The 19,135-nt window shown below is 39.1% G+C and overlaps 1 protein-coding gene across 1 annotated transcript in view; it reads left to right on the forward strand.

Moving 5' to 3' along the window:
- The window catches only part of uvrag (UV radiation resistance associated gene), a 114,603-nt gene that overhangs the window by 47,272 nt on the left and 48,196 nt on the right, over nt 1-19,135 (forward strand). Inside the window, exons 10-12 of the mRNA XM_028031336.1 lie at nt 1,178-1,265; nt 2,261-2,321; nt 4,318-4,483. Of these exons, the coding sequence (XP_027887137.1) occupies nt 1,178-1,265; nt 2,261-2,321; nt 4,318-4,483 (315 nt within the window). The remainder of the gene's footprint in view (nt 1-1,177; nt 1,266-2,260; nt 2,322-4,317; nt 4,484-19,135) is intronic.

The following is a 19,135-nucleotide window of genomic DNA, read 5'->3' on the forward strand; positions in this document are numbered from 1 at the left end:
AAAAGCTGCTGGACACTTCAGATCAAACGTTCTTCACCCACCAGTCTATCTGCTCTCCCTCTTCCACCAAAGTGTTTCTTGCTGGGAGAATAGAAATAATAAAAGATGGCTAACCACAGGCGAAGCCAGAAAGGAAATTCAAGTGAAAGGTTGGTAGCATTTATGGGAGGATGGATCACTTTCAATTACCGTCCCCCCACCCCAAATCCCTTTTCATCTTCACAAAATGATGGGTTATTACCCACAATGCTCCACCAGGATTGGTTTAAGAGTCGTACTGGACACAAGGAAAAAAAAGAAAAAAAGAAACTCAGGGTAAACACACACACTCCAAGACCCTGGTCACACAAAGATTTATATGATTTTAAACCCCAAGAATGCTTTAAAAAGGGATGTTTTTTCCTTTTCTTCCCAGTTCTCATCTATTTGGGTTACTCTGGTAAAGTAACCCAAATAGATGACTCTAATGTCAAGAAGCTTTTTCTTTTCTTTTTTTTTCTCCTGCTTGTTAATGATGTGAAAAACATGCCCATTTTTAACTTCTCCTCAAAATAGGAAAGAGAAGAGAACAAGCTATTGTGTATTAATCCTCATAATGTTTTTAATATTCAGTGATGAAACTTTAATCAATAATCCATGATTTCTTTTTTTTTCTTAGTTACAAATATGACAATTAGGCCCATTTTCTTAGGGACAGTGCAAGATAATGAAAGACAAGAACATGATTTTCAAAAAAAACACAATTTGTCTGGATCTTTATTTACAGAGCTATTCAAGAAACTAGAATATTATTGAAAAGTCGACTTATTCCATTGAAACACATCATATAGATTAATTGCACACAAATGAATGTTTGAACCTTTATTTCTGTTCATTATGATAATTTCCCACTTGTAGTTAACAAAAACATGACATTTGAAATTAGAATATTACATCAGAATAATAAAAAAAAAAACATTTTTAATACATAGCATTAGTGAAAATTATGTTTAACACCTGCTTAAAGGTGCTTTTAATCTGACAAATGACACTCATTGGAACGTATATTCTGCTCTATCGTTATGACTGTACTGGCATTTTTCACCGTGATATTATGCTACTTAATGACTTCCTATTAAAGTTTTCACCTGCCTGTTGTTCACTTTGCCCATGTCTTTGTCTGGTTTGATCTCCTCAGAGAGCAGTTCCTCAAAACCAACGCCCAGCTCACCTTCCGCTGTCGTCAGCTCCTCTCTGAGCTCTCCTACATCTACCCCATCGATGTGGTAAGACTGCCGCCTGATGCTCCTGTTCTGCACATCACAACTTTTTCCATTCATTTTATGGATTTTTAAATTTTTTGTACTGTGTCCAGTGTGGGACTTTGAATTTTTGACACTTTGTCAAGGTGAGGCCCAACAGATTTACTTTCACAAGTGGAGCGTTGCAGCTTTTGCTATGATGGTCCACTTGATACGTTAATAAACTTAATTAGAAATTGCTTTGGGTTTATTTTAAATTCAGTGGACACAGAGATAGAAAATAAATTATGAAAGGTGTGGGAAAGAATAAGATAAGAGGAGAGAAAGAAAAGTAGAATGCATCCTAGGAGTCTGCTTCATCACCTGCAGAAAGAGAAAAAAAATAAAACAGACAAGACATAGTAACAAACAAAATATCCACATGTAGCAACTGCAACATCACTTAAAAATACACAAGATGTATTTTAAATGGCTTGTTTTACCTCTATGCTACTTCTCACTTCATTTTAAACACGTCACGTAGTCTAATGATTGCAAACGTTAGGAAAAGGATCCAATTCTTGAGTCTCTGTTTGTCCGGTCCCGAAAATGATCACCAGCTGATTTCTCTGTGCGTCTCTGAAGACAGAGCAATAATGACATTTTAAAAAAAGCTCTGGAGACAGTCTTTGATGTGCCTTCTCCCCCCAGACCTCCATTTTTAGTCCAAAATCATGTCTAATTTCCTTTAATATCCATTTCACAGTTCACATTTCACTGCTTTCGGAGATCATCCAGAGTCCTCACAATTCTGTCGATTCCTCACAGACTCATTATAATCACTCAGTTTTGTAAGATATTTGGCTCTCAAGTTTAAACTTTGGAATGCGGACACCACAAGACAATAACCGGATGATTTAAAGCACATCCATCTGCTAGCTGCGCACCGTTTCCTCCCCCATGATCCCTCGTCTTGTGTGGGTCTGTTTCTGCTGGCTGCTTGTTGTCCTTAATATGAAACTTCCTATTTAAATCCGCAGGTCAATCAGTCGGATTATGTCATCTGTGGAGTGAAGCTGCCAAACTCGGACGACTTTCAAGGTAATTGAGTATGTGTTTGTGTTTTAGGTTACAGGGAGGGAAAAGCATGCAGAACAATTTATTCATCTTCCTTTTTAAGCTTGTGAAGGTGGATAGATGTTTACTGAAGGATCTGGAACGTTCCACCTCTTGCAGACTGAAACGCCTTGCTAAACTGACAATTACACGTGAACCATGGCGTGTATGTCCCTTTTTGGACAGAAAATAAGTCAGATGACTATGTTTATTATTATTTATTAGATCAAATCATGGAAACACAGGAAAGTGTGGCTTTGTTTTTTTTTCTTTGTTTTGTTTTATTCAGATGTGCCTGTGAAAATTAAGTGGACCTCACCTGGTTTCAATGAGAACTTGGTTAATTCGGTTCTTTTCCAAATACACTGTGTGGTTAATTTGCTTCCTTAAGTTCCCTCATGCGTATTGTTGGTCTCTTTATTTTCCCTTCTTTTTGGAAAATCATAATAAATGGAAAGAAATAATCCAATATTTTTCCACATTTTTTTTAGCTTTGTAGTTACAGAAATAAAGAAAAAGAAGGTGGCTCCATACTGAGTTGGACAAAATAAAAACAAAGACTGGAAGGAATTTATTTTGGGGATCTTTAACTATGACAATAATTGGGAGTTTTATGCTCCAGACGGCTTAGATTTGTCAATCTGGTTCGCCTAAAAACTTAGGTCTTGGCACGATTGAAGTGAATTCTGTGAATGCCAAGTGGAAACTGCTTTAAAAGCAGGAAGGGAACCATAGTACAGGGCGTTCTGGGTAAATACAACCAAAACAAACGCATGAGTCTTGTGTTAGCGGGAAAAATACTTTGCCAGAGACAAAAGAGAAATCCTACAACCGCTAAAATCTGACGCCACTCAATTTTTGTTTACATTTCGTGAAGGAGGAAGTTGCCCTCAGTGTCTTCTTCAGTTGTTCTAGAAGGTCAGTGTTTGTCCCTTTCCGGCCACCACTGGAAAGGGACAAACCAGGTTTTTAAAGAGTTTGCTTTGTTTGGTTCAGTGCGGCATGAAAGCAAGCTGCAGCAACTGAAAACGTAGCAAATATTGCAATATTAGTCTTAAATCAAACCAAGTCTATGCATCAGGTGTGAAAACACCCCGAGTCGAAAGCTCCGTCCATGTGGGGACGATTTTAGGTGTATCCATGAAAGTTTTTTGTCCCTTAGGCTGTTCAGTGTAAATTATTGGGATAATTGTGAAGGGAAAGGTAATGGTTGTTAGGTTTTAACACCAATAAAATCTGAAAATTGAGCATGTGTATTCAACTTAAATTCGTTAAAAAAAAAAGAAAAACAACAACTTTCAGATGTTTACTAATATTTTTGTTTTCTTATTTTAGCAAACTGCTGAACTCTTTTTCTTTCTCATTGATTCTGACTCTTGCTCATGGTTTCCTCGTCATGTGATGTTTGTATGTCATTACAAAGAAGTGGAACCCTATCGCATGTTGACTTCTTTTCTTTTAAATTCTCTTATGTAAAGCAAGTTCTTTGGTCTAAGATTTTTATCCCACATTAGGCTTTTTTGTGTGTGTGATCCTTTAGAAAGACAGAACTTTAGAAAACATTTGCTGAACTGGGAATTTTGCTTTCTGGCTCCGTATTTTGTACCACTTCTCAAACATTTCTCCCACATGAGCGTGACCGCTCATCTTCCCTCAGATACTGACTGTTTCAAAGTCATCTTCTGTTGGTTGATTATGCGATTTATTATTATTATAGTTTGGATTCATACTTTGCGGACATCATGTCAGCGCAATTCATTTTCCCATGTAACAGAACACCAAAACAAAGAAGACAGGGATGCACAAAGCTTTGAAGTTTTGGCCGGAATGAAATACCTCTTTTCCTGACTGAATAAATGTGCCACCGCCTCGGGTTGGATTCGCTTTACACGACGGCCTCACAGGCTTTGATGTGTTAATGTTGTCTCTTTAAAAGGCGGATGAATGAACAAGTCTGAGTTAAATCCTGTCTGTGCCGCAGCAAAGGATGATGGGAGCGTGGCGGTCGCCCTGGGTTACACGGCACACCTGGTCCTGATGATCTCCTGCTTCCTCCAGCTCCCTCTCCGGTACCCTGTGATCCACAAGGGTTCCCGCTCCTCCATCAAGGACACCATCACTGACAGACTCACTGAGAAGGAGAGAGAGTAAGTTAGACCCGACAACGAGTCTGGACAATCATCATTGACTATTGACTTGTGATGTATGTGATGAGGAATGACATTTATGTGAAAACATGTGAGATGGAAACCATTTTCCAGTGCAGAAGGAAAGTTCTGGATTCGATCCCGTAGGTGGTCTATTAAATGTAGGACATGGCTCTCTCAGGGACCTGTGTCTTGCCTGGACAGAATATCCTGTCGGCAGGCTCTGCGCTTTGCGTCATCTTTCTTAAAGATCCAAAATTTTTTGCCTGAATTATTTTTCTGGATGATTTCTTTGACTTCGCTTCCAAAGTTCCCGCTGAGCCAAAAGAATCCACGATTCCGTCAATAAATATTCGCACAGAATTTACAAATAAACTTTAGCTCTTGTTTTTCTGTAGCGAGAATGTTGCTTCTTTTTTAAATATGTGTGTGTGCTGGCGTGTGTTGGCGTGCGTTTGTTTGTCTGTGTGTTGTTTGTTGAAGGGCTATTTCTCCCTTCTAGCCTCACAGACCCAACACAGAAAACAGTTGATATTTTGTCTCCAGTTCAGCGGTTTTCACTCTTGGAGCTGAGATTTTTTTTCCCAACTTGCATAAAAATAGTTGGATCCATTTTATATAAATGCCACAAAACACACACAAAAATGTCCAACTGATCTGGCTCTGATTGCCTGGAGTCCTTTCTTCCACCTGAGATCTTTCTGTGGCTACTCTGAACCGAGTGGCGTCTCGTTATTCTTGACAATCTCTGCTCCATGTCTCATTCAAGTTTGGCTCGATTTTTTTTTTTTCTTTCTAAATTTGTCCCCCAAGAAATCTCTCTACTCCTGTTGATCTCTCGGGGATTGCTGGTGTACCTTCTGGTTTCAGTCAGTTTTTGACCCTTTCGTCCAGAAATGTTGGGAATAAAAGACTTTACAGATCAGATCTGACAAACACTGACCTTCTTTAAGCAAAACGTATTATGCTACCAGAGGAGTAGATCCTCACCTCAACTGAAAAACTTATAGCACTTTTAAATGCAGCTGCATTTAAAAAAAATCCCAATTTGTTATTTTGAAATATGCCAAGTTTTCTTTTTTTTTTACTATAAAAATCTCTTTTCAATTTCAAAATATGCAGCAAATGATCATTAAAGTGGACATATTGTTATTTTTGTCATATACTGTTGATTTGATATAAGTTGAGAAACCACTCAGCTCCTTCAGACAAACGGCAGCAGCAGTTAGCTGCTGAAATGTTTCATGCTATTTTATAACTCAACATTTTGCCCTTTGTTAATAGACTTCAACTTGGGTATTGTTTTTTGTAGGGCGGATTTGGCCAGCAGGCACGTCTTTGGCTACAGAATCCCATAATGGTGACAAACCACCTAATTGCACGAAACAAACATCCTGTGAATAATTTTTGTTTTACAATCCAACAATAAATTTGTTAACCCAATAAAATAGATCTTGTGGGATCAAGTGTAATCATGCCTGTTTAGCTTTGGTTGCGGTGACTCAGGATGCTGATTATTTGTTTATCTAGAAACCCTCCCCCCCAAAAAAAAACACATTTCCACAGTGCTGTCATATAAACAGCACTATAAGGGGGGATTTTTCCTTTTTATACAAACACATACAGAGTTGTAAATTGCCCGTCTTCTCTGATTATGACAGCAGATGGACTGAAGTCAGATGCCGAAATATTTTGGTTTGGCTGTGAAATGCTACAAAACACACCTCTGAAACTTCCCATCTTTCAGAAGAAGCACAGCCTCTTTGTGTTCAGGTTAAAGCAGCAACTCTGGTTTGATTTTACAAGCAATTGTAGCTAAAATGTGGCCCATTTATCTTGCGTCCAATATTTCCTCCCATTAAGTAGTTATCTGTTCTTTCTCTATCCGTTATTCGAGTTGAAATAACTTGGCAGAATGCAATTCAGCTGGAAATGTGTATTTACTTTAATCCACATTTGTTTAGTGTGAAAGCACTTGCAGACACAATTGTGTGTTGACTCAAAGATTTTTTCTGAGCCCTTACACATGAAGAAGAAAAAGAAAAACAACCCAATTTTATGCTTGGATAGATCGACTCGGAAGGCCAGACGGGTTGTTAGCAAATTGAGACAGGTGTCAAATACGGGCTGGTGTTGTAAAAATGTAACTTCGGCACAGTGTGTCCCCAGTCAATAAGTTGAGTTCACGACATCGACAGTGTAATTTTCCTATACGTGATTCAGTGCTGACAGATTTTTGTGATCAAATCGATTCTGTTCCGTCTGGCTTGACTAAAAGAATTAGAACAACATGGTGTTCCTGAAAAGTATTTCCCCCTTTGTTGCACTTATATTTTTCAGATCATTGAACAAATCTTAATATCAGATAAAGAAAGATGACCCAATTAGATAGCATTTAAAAACAGTTTTCAGCTCATAATTTCATTCATGGAGAGAAAAAAGGCTGAGTCATCTTAAAAGTAATTGCTCTTTAAATCTAAACGCGCTCTCTTACATCTACGTATGTGGCCAAATTTCACCTACTCTTCTTTGCAGAATTATTTAGAATCCACCACATTGAAGGGTTTTCAAACACAAACAACTCACTTATAGTCTTACAACTGCATGTTAATTGAATTTAGATCTGGACTTTGACTAGGTGCCTCTAAAACCTTTCTTTTGTCATCTGTGAGCCATTTAGTAATGGACTTGGATGAGTCATTAGTGTGCTTGTATAGAAGAAATAACTATTTTTTATGTAGGGCTAGATTGACGTGAAGATTTTTTCCATCCATACATCCATTTTCTAACACCCTTGTCCCTAGTGGGGTCAGGAGGTGTGCTGGTGCCTATCTCCAGCGAACATTTCGGGCGAGAGGCGGGGGTTACACCCTGGACAGGCCGCCAGTCTGTCGCAGAAACATTTTTTCCTTAACAAATAAAACCTTTTTGTACTCTCTCAGGTCTGATAGTAAAATTTATTTGAAACTTTTAATCTTACACTTTTTGCACAGCATTGTACACAATGTAATGTTGTACTGCGTAAGAACATCTTTCATGCCATATCTTGGACTTTCATTGCCTCAAGGCAATCATGCTACTAACTGCGCCACCATGCAACTGCCATCCAAATAAAGTACATGTTTATTAGACTGCAGGCTCTTAAAGATTGCCGGGGGAATTTTCTCTGAACCAAAACCTCTGCAAAAGATTCAAACCCTACTATTTAAGGTCTGAATAACTAGGACTCCAGGACATATTCAGCAAGTATCATCTGAAATAATAAAAGCAATCTTCTCTCCTTTGTAATTTAATTGCTCAGACAGACGGAGATAAACTCTTCTCTTCTTGATTTGTTTTTGTGTTGCCTTGGTAGCAAATTGAACCTCCCAGTATTTGCAGTCTTTTCAGGTGTTCAGAGATCAGAACGCGTAAATCACACAGCGTGCCTTTTGACGGTCTTCGCATCATGCCTTGGGGATGTAAACACATCACTTCCTTGCTATGTAACTTTCTATCGTTTTATTGTTTCAAGGCTGGCACGTAATTGAGGAAAACTATTCAGTTTGACAGTCTAACATCAGCCGGTGCTTTGTCTGGGTGCTTGATGTCTGGGGTGATTTGCTGAGACGCTCTGTAATGGCAGAGAGGTCAAAATGATTAATATTTGTGTGTGTTATGGTCTTGTAACCATGCATCAGGAAGCAACTGAGCATTGTGAAAATAATTGCATGCTTTGGACGGACTTTCTGTACTGTGGATTTGACATTCCTCACATTCAAAAGTTCAGTAGATAAAAACATTTAAGTGATGAGAAACACTTGATGTAATCTATTTTTTAAAAAGAGACCAGCTTCCACTTGTCTGTGCTTTCACCCCTATATTTATACATTGCTTTGTTGATCATCATCATCATCATCATCATCAACTTTTTAGCTGCTTGCTCAACATACCAGATTGTTTTCCTTCGTTTCCCCATCTGTTGCATCCTCTGTCACACCATCCCACTTCAAATCTTCCATCACCCATTAACCTTCATGCTTTTTCTTTTTCTTTTTCTCTGGCAGCTCAGCATCCTTTGCCAAAGATGTTTAATATCCCTCTGCATTCTTCCAAACCATCTTGGCCTTTTCTCTCAACTTTGTCTCCAGTCTGATCAACCTGAGCCATCAATGCCATTTACTTATTTCTGGTCTGAAGCGTCTCATGTCTAAGATAATGTTGGATGAAATTTTGTGTGTTATCTAATTGTTAATGATGTTTTGGGATTCTGAATTTGACTTTATGATTAGATCGAATTGGCTCTGCCTTGAGATGATGTGTTGTGAAATAAATGAAATGGTTTGTACTGAATTGAAGACAAACACTCAAGACTACGTGTAGTAAAAGCAAAATAATATATGAGAATCTCTTTTAAAAAGCAGAATAACAACACCAGTGTTTAAAAATTTCTGCTCTTTTCGCACTCAAAATGTTGCATTCTTTCACCAGCAAAGATGCACTTGCAGAACTGGCATGTAAATAAGCATAGACGCTTTCACATCCACCACTGACTTTTATATGAAGATAAACTGCTGGGAGGAAAGTGTGTCGAGGAAAAACATTTAAAGAGCTTGTGTTGAATATCAACCTCTCTTTTTGTGCGTGTGTGTGGTGTGTGATTATGTCTGACAACAGCTGGAGAGGCTCACTGGGAGTCACTTAACACATTTCCAGCCCTACCAAGCAGGATATTTACATTGACGTCAGGCAACAACAACAAAAAAAGAGCCATTAACTCGTTGAAAAGACATGACAGGCCACTATTGCTCTTAGGTGTTCCTGAGTGGGTCCAAACATTTGGGTTAACTTTCTACCCTCTTTCTGCATGTTTATGACCCCTGGAGGTGGGCAGCAATGATGTGCGGGGAGATAGAACGCAACTAGTTTCCGCAGAAGGTGTGCAAAAATGGGTAATCAAAGTATGGGAAAAAGGTAACTAGTGGTGATGAGTGTCAGGTTTACACGATGAGATGGTATAGGATCAGATCTTTAAAGCCTCTAGCAGACGATTTACATTGATGCACACATTTAGTTGCATTTATCGGTGAAGTTTCCTTTTGAAGCTAATTGTTTCAACTTGCCCTCCTCTGCTCTCTCATAAACCTTTATGTCGTTTTAGGATGATTTCACAAACCTTAGTCAGATTGTTACTGAAGAACCTTTGAGACTGGAACTGAATTATTCAAGTTTTGTTGTGAGAACAACAGACTTTTGCTATGTGTCCGCATTAATCCGGGTGCTGCAAGCACCAGAGCTTTATTGTGGTAAAAAGTATGTGAAGATAATCCACCCTTTTGAGTTTGGTTAATGTCACTATCCGTTCCCTTCTGTGGGTTGGCAATAATGGTTGCCTTCTTTCAAATAGAAGCAGATTTTGCAACAGGAAAACCTGTCAAATCCTGTGTTGATATAAACTGTTTGTCTCAGTAAAAAATGGGGCAGAATTTCAAACTGTCCCTGCAAGAGTTTTTAGAGAAAGGTGTGGAAGAGGAGTAGACGTATTAGCAGGTAAGGGAATTTTTTATTTGTGCTCTTTGACAATCTCAGAAACAATGTTGGACCAGTCCGAAATGTTCTCTATAATCAGCGGACATGTTGCGCCCACATTTGCTCACGTGGGGAGCTCTGTTCCAGTGTTTCTGATTGCATGGGGGAGAAATGGAGAGATGCAATCCAGATGTCCAAGGGTTTGACTGAGACCAGAAGCCAGCTATTAGAAATCAAGAGCTGCCTCCTATTGTTGTTCAAACGTATTGGGAGAAAATATGGCTTATAAAGACCATATCACTGGCAAAAGGACAATGAATGTGAAAGGGATTTAGGCAGTCCCAATAGGTTCAAACACAAAACAAACTGTCCAAGGATGTGCTGAGGTCTGTGTAAGCGCCAAAGGAGGGAGGCCAGTTTGAAATTAGAGGAACCTTATTTCAATGGGAACGACATTATTCTGGGGCTTGACTATTTTTATGTCAGTTATCATTAAACAGACAAGATAGGAGTGGCAATCATACCCACCATGGTCAGCCATTCCTTTCATTGCTTATCAGTGTTTGTGACTGGTGTTTATAACCATCCAGAGATCTACCTGTCCATTGTCGTTCGCTCATCCAGGATATCCCAGACATACCTCTTCCCAGAGTCACTCTGGAACTCATCTGGGAATCCCAGGGTACTCCAAGGCCAAAAGGGATGCATAGTCTGTCCAGTGAGTTCTGGTTCTGGCCTGGAATCTTTTTCCAAGACCCAATTGACTCTTTCCGATGCAGTGAATCAGCTGCTCTACTTCAAGCTTCCCCCACATGGTGAAGCTCCTCATCTCACCTCAAACATGAATTAAGCCACCCTACGGAGGAAGCTCATGATGAGAGATGAAACACTGACCAACAGGCAAATCAAAAGTTTCACTTTTTGCCTCAGCTCCATCCTCATTTGTGATCAAGACGCCAAGATCCCTAAACTGACTGAACGTGACCTGGAAGGAGCAGTCAATCTTTTACTGGTTGAGGGCCACAGGGAGACACGCACCTCTCCACGACTATTCCAGGAGATCACATCTATAAATACAACAAACAGGATCAAAGACAATGAGCAGTGTTGATGGAGTTCAGCTTGCAGTGGGAACAAGCTTGACTTTTTTCCCAAGATGGCAGACGCAGCTTCTGCTTTGTGGATGCAAAGACTAGTTGTTAAAAGCATCCCCAACAATGTAGGCCCAGACCACAGAGATGATTTTAGGTGTATTCACAAAGGGTTTTTTTAGTCATTTAGACTGTGCATGCATACTGATTCGGCATCCTGAGAGACCGGAAATGATCATTTTTGAAGTCAGGTTCCAGAGTGGATACATTTCAAAACAAACTGTCTTGTTGATGTCATAGATCAATCTCTCTCTCTATTCCGCATGCGCCTCACTCTCACCTGACGCAGTTCTATCGTGAGACTCTGTGGGAGTGTTGCAGCGCCACCGATTGACTGAGTGTATCTATTACAGGTGCTGCGTCCTGTATTGGGCGTCAACATCGCCCTAGAAATGGCTCCAGAAACATGGCTGTATTTCTTGTTCACGTCTACACAACACACATGGATAAGACAGTCAATCTTCAGCATCTGATGGATTGTGAATATCCAGTCCCTTGTTTTACAGCCAGGGCAAAAACCTTCCTGCTCCTCTCGAATCTGTTTTGACAATGGAGATCAAAACTGTTACATTCAGATTCATGTGTAGATTAGACGTCCCCACAATGTCTAATCAGTTCACACAAATAAAATGGTTGGGAGTGTGCTGGTTTCAGACATCAAAAAACAAGGAAGCGACTTGCTGCGCCTTAAGATTCCCTTTACTGCTGCCAACAGGTGATTGATTGTCAGTGATTTACAGTGATTTACTCCCACTTCCTTGTAGCCCAAATGACGGCATAATAAGGCACTATATAGTCTGTAAGAAAGCTTTGCTGCTAGAAATACTCAAATAATGTAGAGAGTAGCTGGTTCTTCCATTTAGCCTAATTAGTTGAAACAAATTACGCACACATGCTGTGTATTATAAACATTATTTGCATGTGGTATAAATCTACGCAGGTTTGTTTAGTTTTATCTGCAGATGAGTCCGGTGTTGTATCATGTAGATCAGTGGAAGTACATATTTTTTCGTCAATGAGAAACAGTTTCCCTCCCGCTCTTTCAGCAACGAGTAATAATTTAGTGTAATTGCATAAATGTTTGGCTTCAAACGATCTTCCGAGCTGTGTATAGTGCCGTCTGAAAATGAATCAGCCATATGTTCATCCGTGTCCAATATACACTATAAAAAGCTGCTGCGTTCTTTAGAGGCACATAGAATTAGATCCCATCATTTGTTATTTCACAGCGATGTGCACGTGTTCAGCAGAGGCGCAGTCGCATAGTTGCTTTATTCTCCATAGGAGAGATAAACGAGGCAATCAGCTCCGGAGCCAGTTGATTTAAATCAAATTTGAAAACGGTCTATGATTTAGCGCCGTGCGTCAACTACAAAGGCTGTCCGGTACTGGTCAGACTGTTTACTTGTCTTTTGAGGTTTTCTGCCAAATCGCTCCAGGACAATGGCGGTAGAGGTATATTTATAATAGCTCAGGAAAAGTGAGGGCGTCTTCACTAAGGTTGACAGGGTTGTTATATAAGCAGACCTTCATCTTGGAAGTCCCGCCGTTGTCTAGGCTAGTCGAGCAAGCTTTGGCGATTCCTCATTAGAGAGATAACAAGAAGCATCTGTGTTCAAAAGCTTTCTGGAAGACTGTGGAGTAAAATCGGTTGCTGGACTAATGCTGTAGGATTTCATGTTCTTTAAGTGGAGAAAAAAGTGTGATTAAATGTTTCAGAAAATTAAATTTTTTATGTTCTTAGTCACATCTCCTTAATAAGGTCTATAAAAGCAGTTTGTGTTGCATGTAATTGCTTGTAATAAGCCCTAATTAAAGTCAACATATTAGAGATTAGAACATTAAGTATGTGTCAATAGGTCATCTCTGAGCCTGAACTTAACATACAAGTCAAAGAAATAATTAGAAGATTCAGTTACTCCATTTTGTATAGAAATGTTTCCCTGAAAGAGAATAAGTCACACTTTGTAAATAAACCTTTAACGAGGGCCACATCAGTTTTGTAGATTTTACAAATATATATATTTCATTTACATCTTAATAGGTCTCCATTAGTTTAGTCACAAATGCACATCATGCATGGCTTTATTGTTGACAAGTAAAACCAAAAATCTTTTTCCTATACTTATTGGTAGATCTTTTCACAGTCTATTTTTAAAAACTTTGTGATTGGGTTACATAATATGACATAACACTATTAACAAATACTTGGAATGAATTTTGTAAATGTAATGTAACATCCATTTAGTGATAGTTGTCAACAAACAACTAAAAAAAGATCTTTTTCATTTAATCGAAGCTGTTTAGATGTAAATGACAAATTCTCCATTCTGAAAATAAACTCAAAGAAAAAAGTGGAGCACCCAGACGTAATGGTCAGACTTGGAGGTCATTGCAAACATGCAGCTCGGCAATGGCTTTGTAATGAATTAATGAGCATAACTAGAACAAAAACAGGCCTGCTGGGGGTGCTTGAATACAGGTTCAGCCAGTAAACAAAGAAATTATGTCATAAATTCAGTTTTGTCATTGAATTCGACTTGATCAATGCTGTGATGGGGACCTAAATGTATTTTGCTCTGTTTACTTGCAAAACTACCTACAGTCCTGTTAATACCAGCTTCATAAGGCATCTATACTCTTCCCAGCTTATGATAGATGTTCAAATAATTTCATTTAAAGTGACAACATTCTGGTGGGTGATTTTTAACAATTTGATCAACATTGATTGAAATCATGTTTTATACTTGTAAAGATGGGACTCAGAATGAACTTCCATTTTCACATGTGCGTTCTAACAAAGGAGCAAAACAACTGCAAAGAGAAAATGGCTGCTAATTAAGGAGCTGGGGTCTCTGGATAATCTTAGGAGCTGAGAGGAAAAACCGAAAGACTACTGTACACCTCAGGAACAGACCAATGATGACAGAATAATCACACTGTGGTCCAGCAGTCATTAAAACAGGTGCTTCAAGATACTGAAAGCTACAGGAAACTTAGTTATGTTTGAACTGCGTCTATTTGAGGTTAGAACAATTTTTTTTTCTTAAATCAAACCAAAAGTATTTGTTCCCAAAACAAAACCCCCCAAAAATCGATATCACCACTATAAAAGATAGGATGTGCTTTCTTTGCCTCTTTTTGTGTGTTTTTTGCACACGTGGACTATTAATTAAAATGTCTAAACAAGCACGCCAACACATGTGACGACTTTGTATACATTAGAGCAGGTCAGTCAATCACTGGAAGCATTCCCACGTATCCTCGTGAAGCGCAGTTTAACAGAGGTCGACCACCCACAACACTGCGTCCTTCTTTAAACTCCTCCACTCAACAGAGTAAAAGCAGAGGGGAACCAAGAATCCAATACACTAGAAAATTGCTTACAAGACATTGTTTCATCAGACATGCTTTTTTTAAATATATAAAAACAACAAAAATCAACTCAGTAACCATCCTTTGGGCCTTTTACAGCTTTTAAAAATCTTTGTTTACAAAGCTTAATGCATTTATAAAGTTTTATGTTGAACCAAAGGTGTCCAAAAAATAATCTCTGTCCATCACAGGGGGTTGATGGAGATGAAGACTTTTTATTTGTAGTCAAGGTAAAATTATAACTGGCATAATCTTCTTACAATGGGAAATGTTAAGCACCACAGTCTTTTTTTTTTTTTTTTTTTTTGTAACCAAGCTTTTATAAAATGTAGAACCACTTCTGTCCAGACATTTTTACTGAAAAGCTGACTTTGCTGCACCTAAATCAACTTTTCTTTATATGGCTGAATATAGCAAGTGTTTTTGAAAGAAAGTGACCCAAATCCTCTTCTTATAACTGAGAATAAATTTGTTCAATCGAGCAACAATATAATTTACAAAATAGACGCCTTTTATACAACAAACTTGCAAAATCCTTTTTGGATCTACAATGAATGACATCCCATCCTGCAAAAAAAAGAAAAAGAAAAACTCATTACTTTGCTTGATTTCATCCATCCATCCATCCATTGTCTGTTCACCCTTGTCCCTAATGGGGTCAGGAGGGTTGCTGGTGCCCATCTCCAGCTACGTTCCAGGCGGGAGGCGGGGTACGCCCTGGACAGGTCGCCAGTCTGTCGCAGGGCAACACAAAGACATACAGGACAAACAACCATTCACACACACACTCACACCTAGGGAGAATTTAGATAGACCAATTAACCTAACAGTCATGTTTTTGCTTGATTTCAGTTCTTTTCATTTCCTTGGCCCCAAGTACTTTTGACTCGTTGATTTTGACAAAACGTTTATACACCCTTGTCTTAATCCTTTACTTCATCATAACCTCTTTTCTCCTTTCTCTCTTTGCACAAATCGCCCGCAAATATGTTCAGTTAACATATGTTCAGTTAACTGGAGGCTTTAAAAGACATCATGTGCTGCTGACACCTGCCAGAAGGCCCCTGAGGTGGAATCCGTGGCCGCGGTGGAGACAGTGATGCTCGATTAACCCGAGATGAAAGACGTATAACTCAGCCGGCTATTAAAATATCCCTCAGCAGAAATAACAGACCCGTGGTAAAGAGGGGGGTTTTAAAAAGAACACGGACAGGAAGACGGAGCGGGGTATGTCCTTTGGCTTAGTCTTATCACTGAAGTCACTTGTTTATTGGTTGCTCCCTGCTTTTAACGAGGCTGTCTGCATGGATAACTGGTGTCTAGAGCTTGCCGTTAAAAAAAATGGGCAGACCGGGGTTGTTTACTTTTACACTGTATTTCTCGCCCATAAAATCAGGGGACTTTCCTACAAGGTGCTGCTTTTGTCAGGGCTGCACACTTCTTATTAATTACACATTTGGGTCTCGCGCGTTCGCCTGTCCTGTGGTGGTTGTTCTGATGGGAAACAAGGATATTTTTCTCCTTTCAAATCACTGTCATTTCTTCCTTTTTTTTCACCCTCCCGTCTGCTTCACGCCGCGTTGAATATTGGCTAAATGGAAACAGATTTCATGTTTCACTAATCAGTCCTTGAGTGGACGTTGAAGTGAGCGGGGTGTTGGTTATGGCGCCTGTCAGATTCAGTTTGCGGTGTTTGAGCGGCCGACACATCGCTATGTCGGAGCGGGGCGCGGCGTAGATATGTGGTGGAAGGGCTAAGTGGATCAGAAAAGATCGGACTGGATTTTTAAATTCACAACAAAATGAAACAAAATGCCAGGCACATTGGGCAGGAAATGCAAGAAAGAAAATGATAAGGTCACACCAATTCAGTCAACGTATTCAGAAACGGGTTGGATATGACCAGCGTCTCCTCCAGATTTGTGGGCGAATCTCTCTGCTTCGTCTGTTTATTCGGGGGTTTCCATACTGATGGGCAAACATGGTGGTTATTTTGTCCTGTCCACTAGCAATGTGATTTATTTCATCCGGTACGGAGTAGAGGACTGTTTGACTTTATCCTCCTGGCTAAGTGATTGTAAAAGGTCTTCATCTCCTCTTCCTCTGCTTTTATATCTCTCCCAGACATAAACTACTAAAAACCTTTACTATCCTAGCAGACGCAATGGCCAGAGCTGTTCTCTCTTAAAGCCAGAGGTATTGATAAAAAAAGATAAATCATCGGCTTTTCTCCTTTACGACGCCAAATCGGAGGAAAATTTGGAAAAGTCAGCAAAATAAAAAGATTTGCATTCATTACAGATGTAAAAAAAAAACAACAAAAAAAAACTTGCAATCTTTTATTGCAATAGTCTCTTGTGTGTTGTGACTGGGATTTATTTTTTTTTATCCAATCTTTAAATTGAATGCAATAGTTCATCTATATTAAGAAATATTTTGGGGTAAAATCAAACATTCTAGCAGTCTCTGTAATTTACATTAGATAGACTAACACTTTTGCAGAGTTTTAGTGTAGCTATAAGAGTTTTTAGGAGCTTTTCATTAGTAATCAAAGATTTTTCTTTTATACTGGGGTATAAATAAGAAGCAACTCAGTGTGTGGCATCATATTTCATTGAGGTTTTGGCCACCATGCTGGAAGAGTACCCATATAGCAAAGTGAGCATTTCTGATAAAACTGCAACATGGTTCTGAAATTGTTTTTTTTATGTCTTAGAACCATTTATAGTTTTTTTTGTGAGTCAGTTTCCTCTTTATTGGGCTATTTATAAAGGTGCACTAATAAATTGACCTTGATTTCTTAAATTTTTGGAGATCTGCGATCGCCCAATGCTTTCAGGAGGAACCGATCTTGTTTACTTCTGCAAATGTCTGAAAATCAACCACTGTCCCATTTTTCTTTGCTGGTAAAATCAGATCTAGACACCACCAACCTGGGTGTTTTCATGGTGGTTTAAGTTTTATTGCCATATAATGCCACTCTGAAGTGTGTTGAAGCATATAAATAGAACTGGTTTTAAATGAACTGTTTAATTTTTATATAAATGTGTTCTTGCCTGTCCAACAAGCAACTTAGCACATTATAGAAAACCATATAAACAATGCATGTTTGAGCCAGCGGCCTGAATATCTACGAAATGATCAAGATTTTAGTACCAAAGATGGGCAGATTGCCTCTGGTTTGTGCAGAAATATTTCAGAAAACATTCAGATGAGATGGACACATGTGATCTCCATTTCTGAGGACTCGACAGCACGATCTGTCATTAATCAGTAGCTGATATAATCTCATTTGCAATGCTTTTGGAACCTCTTCGATATTCAATAGAGCAGAGTCACAGTCACAGATGCCACTTCAAACTTTACTATGCAAATAAGAAGCTTTGTGTCGGTCTTTTTTTTTTTTTTTTGTTCCCCCAGAGTTGGCATGGACTCCTCTGAGTTTGAGGTCCGTCACACAGTGGAAATGTGGACCGTGGTCAGACGAATCAGTATTCCAGATTCTATTGAAACCAAATGAAAGCCACGTGCTTAATTAATTCAGATTTTGGAGATCTTGGAGCGATGCACGCTGCTTTCGGCAAGACATCTTTTCTATTTTATCTTAACTATACAGAAACCACATTCTGTGCACATAAGAAAGGCTTGGCTGAGGAAAAGGATGGTATTGGTACTGAACGAGAGAGCCACAAAAGAGAACGTGAGAAGAATTTCAAACACAATGGATGCTGTCAGTCGTTTTAGAATGAATTTGTGCGTTAAACTGGATACACAAAAAAGCTTTGCTGGCAAATAAAATCAGGTTGGATGTAGGACTGAAACGATTAATCAGTAATTGAAACAATCAACTAATTTTATTGAATAATCATTAACTGTAGTCAAAAATGCCCAACACTACCAGAGCTGTGATTAAGCAAGAACTGTACAATATATATTCTATTTTCATTGAAGATAGGGAAATTATTCATTTATTTCTGTCTTTTAATGTATTTAATGCATTTCCAATAGTGAATAAATATGGCTTAGGTAGTTCAATGAAAAATTTGTGGAATGTGCAATTTTTTCTTTTATCCAATTAATAATCAGAATAATCGATGAAATACTTGATTACTATAATAATCGTTAATTTCAGTCCTAGTTGGATGTTCAACAACATGAAGGGTTTCCTCCTGTAGTTGCTCCTCCCCTTCCTTATGTCCAGATCTCCAACCACCCTCCCCCATTCCTGCCCTCCACTCCTCCAACATCCTCGTTTCGCCTGTGTAACAATATATTTGACTTTACTGGACGTCCCGTGAGGAATTCCTAGTGTTTGGTGAACCGGAGTCTCTCCAGAGTGATTTCAAGACATGGCAGACAGCAGTCATTAATCACTGCGCTGTGACTGAACCTGTGCGTTCATGACTTTACGTGTGTGGACTTTGGAAGTGTCTCTGTTTTCCTTTTCATATGCAGTATGTTCATCAGCGATCACATCCTATCTACTCACAGGAAAATTGCACCGGCTATGCCAGCGGGAGCAAAGGGAAGAGCTGTTTTTCTTCCCCTCTGGTGGTTCTTTCCGACTGCTCAGACTTGACCTGTGGCGTGTCGCTTTCCCTCAAACGTCAAGGATACG

Source organism: Xiphophorus couchianus, chromosome 11 (assembly GCF_001444195.1).
Source record: "Xiphophorus couchianus chromosome 11, X_couchianus-1.0, whole genome shotgun sequence".
Taxonomy (NCBI): domain Eukaryota; kingdom Metazoa; phylum Chordata; class Actinopteri; order Cyprinodontiformes; family Poeciliidae; genus Xiphophorus; species Xiphophorus couchianus.